The 3063-nt window shown below is 40.0% G+C and overlaps 1 protein-coding gene across 1 annotated transcript in view; it reads right to left on the reverse strand.

The window, feature by feature from the left end:
• Positions 1 to 473: 473 nt before the first annotated feature.
• LOC106013543 (gelation factor) overlaps positions 474 to 3063 on the reverse strand; it is a gene marked incomplete at its 3' end in the record, with an annotated part of 21536 nt that continues 18946 nt past the window's right edge. The window contains 1 exon segment of the mRNA XM_013089549.2: positions 474 to 850. Coding sequence (XP_012945003.1) covers positions 474 to 573 — 100 coding nt within the window.

Genomic DNA, 3063 nt, shown 5'->3' on the forward strand with positions numbered 1-3063 from the left:
CCCCCCCCAACCTCATCCAGCCACCTCGGGCAGAAAGGCGGAAGAGAGTCAGTAAAATAGATTTTTCACGCAGGCGTTGATCTCAATCTTTGTATGAAATGATAAAGACCTTAACCGTTGCAATACATGTCATATTGAGTCTCAACAGAAAGTAAGATTATATACACAAGAAAACGAGTATACTTAACAAGCCCTATGGTGGAGGTGGTTAGGGAAATTTATGTTTGCTGCCGTCGTCTTCCCCCCCCCCCCTTCTTTTTCAAAATAACCATAATAACAATGTTCAGGGGTATAAAATTGATATCACTTATAATATAGGCCAATGCTACACTATTGACAAAGTTGTCTTTTACACTCAAACACTAATTCAAACTAAGCATCAATCGACAAACTTCATAATATTAATACCATAAACTTAACTCTAATCCAAACACGTAAATCCATTTATAGACTTCGCTCAAAAAGATGCTTACCCAAACTGAGTTGTTCATTCGCCCAGTTGACGAAGGTCTTGTGCTGGATAGCAATCCACTGATCCTCGGGTGTGTTTGCCGGCATTGTGATCGAGGTCATTCAAGTTACAAGTTACAAGTTCATTGATGTTTTTAAAGTCCGAACGAAAAGTTATTATTCCTTCAAAGATGCGCCCCTTTAACAAGGCGTTGGTTAGAGAAGAGAAATGGAGGGAAAGAGAGATAGTGTTGAATGGACCAGCATGGACAGAAAAACAACGTGGTATCTTTTTCCTTCTTCTCTTGACCCGTGATCTGTCTGTATCTGGCACGACGAGATGACAGTTGAATGGAATGTTGCCGTTATCTCAGGCTCGCCATTGTACTCCCAGCGGTGTCTGTCACAGCGGAGAGAAAAACAAAAAGATAGGCTGTAATTCGTTGTCATTGATTAAATAAAATCATGTGCTTATCTTGAAGTGTAAATAGTTTGGTGCAAAAATTCAAACTTAACCATTGATTATTGCAGTTGAACGTTGCACTTTGAACTCGAATCTATTATTTAGTTTTAGTAAGGCTTCTTTTCTGAGGCACTTGCAAACAACAATAAACACATGAGTGCCGAAGATGACAAGTGTTACTAAAGAGTAACATACAATTTATAAAAGAAGGAGAGATATAAATGACAGATGTTTGATAGGACAGAAGGATCAAACCACATCAAAGCACCTGCCAACCACCAATATAAATACACATTTTTTTAAAGTAGAGAAAGAAATAACTTGAGTTGAGATAAGGTTAAGAAAAAGACCCATGGCGGGAACTTCGATAAAACTTTAATATCCGACAATGGCAATAGCAGACCTTTGCAGATTCAGTTGGTTTTTGTTGTTGTTGTGGTTGTTCAGGTGGTTGTTGTTGTGGTTGTTGTTGTTGTTTTGCAGGGGGTGGGGAGTGTGAGGGTCACAGTTTTCTATATCCTGTCCGCATTGTTCGGTCCCGAGCGTTAGATTTGAGGCCACTCCTTAGGTCATCTTACAATGTTGAAAAGGGTATGCAACTAATACAATGCTCCATACCAGCCATACCATAACACCCATCCTATACTAGCCATACCATAACACCCATCCTATACTACCCATCCACTTCTACCTATACCATACTGCCCATTCTATACTCCATACTACTTGTTCCACACTTGCTTGCTTGTCCTTGCTTGTCCACTGTGTTGGGGGTCACTGCAGTCGGAACATGTCCATCTCTGCTCCCCCCCCTTCCCTCTTCAGGATCCTTCCCAGAATCTGTCTGTTTATTCCACACTACCCATAGCGTACTATACTAACCATTCCAGAAAACCCATAGCATACATACTAGCCATACCACACTACCCATAGCATACATACTAACCATTCCATACTACACATAGCATACATACTAACCATTCCATACTACACATAGCATACTATACTAACCATTCCATACTACACATAGCATACTATACTAACCATTCCCCAAAACCCATAACATACTATACTAATCATACCACACAACCCATAGCACTAACCATTCCATACTACCCATAGCACTAACCATTCCCCAAAACCCATAGCATACTTTACTAACCATTCCATACTACCCATAGCATACTATACTCACCATTCCATACTCCCCTGATCACACTGCACATAGCATACTATACTGTCTACAGAATACCACTATACTAACTTTTCCATACCATAGTAGATTTACCCACACAATACTTGCACTAGCATACCATACTATCCATACGGTACCATATTATGCACACTACCATACTAACCATATCATACTATAGGTGTACAACCCATACCATGCAATGCCATACCATACTATACCATGTCAACTACCTACTCGGTACTATCCATACCATACTACCTTAAACAATACTAATACCCAGGACGATACTCAGTGACTGAAGATGTCTTTAGGTATTGCAATTATTCTTCGTACAAGTTTTGTGGCACGTTTGGCACGAGATGTAATTTTATGTAATATAATTATCTTGGAAACAGTGTATACTGCTGGCCCACACTGCTCTATCATAATATTGCTATAACAGCCCTAGCATACTCGTATACTAGACTACCAGCCAACACTGCTCTATCATAATATTGCTATAACAGCCCTAGCATACTCATATACTAGACTACCAGTCAACACTGCAGCAACCATACTTCACTTATCTGGTTGTTGGTTTAAAGAGAAACACATTGACACGATAACTTCAATCTAACCCAGTGAAAAAGCACGACAGATAGACAGAAATATCTGAGGGAGAGATAAAAAAGGACCTATCAGTGGCATTCTCAAACCACCCGCTAGATAAGGACACCTGAGAAGAGAAGTAATACTGAAATAATTGCATTTCACCGGTTAGAGATACCACTAGAGCACCCTTTGCTATTTCCAAACAGCGTTGGCAAACATATTATAATGTCGACACAAAAACAATGGACTACATACACGTACACAAGCACACACTTGTGTACATTTACAGGCACGCACACACACACACACACACACACACACACACACACACACACACACACACATACACACACACACACATACA

The sequence above is a fragment of the Aplysia californica genome, unplaced genomic scaffold (genome assembly GCF_000002075.1).
Source record: "Aplysia californica isolate F4 #8 unplaced genomic scaffold, AplCal3.0 scaffold00979, whole genome shotgun sequence".
Classification (NCBI taxonomy): domain Eukaryota; kingdom Metazoa; phylum Mollusca; class Gastropoda; order Aplysiida; family Aplysiidae; genus Aplysia; species Aplysia californica.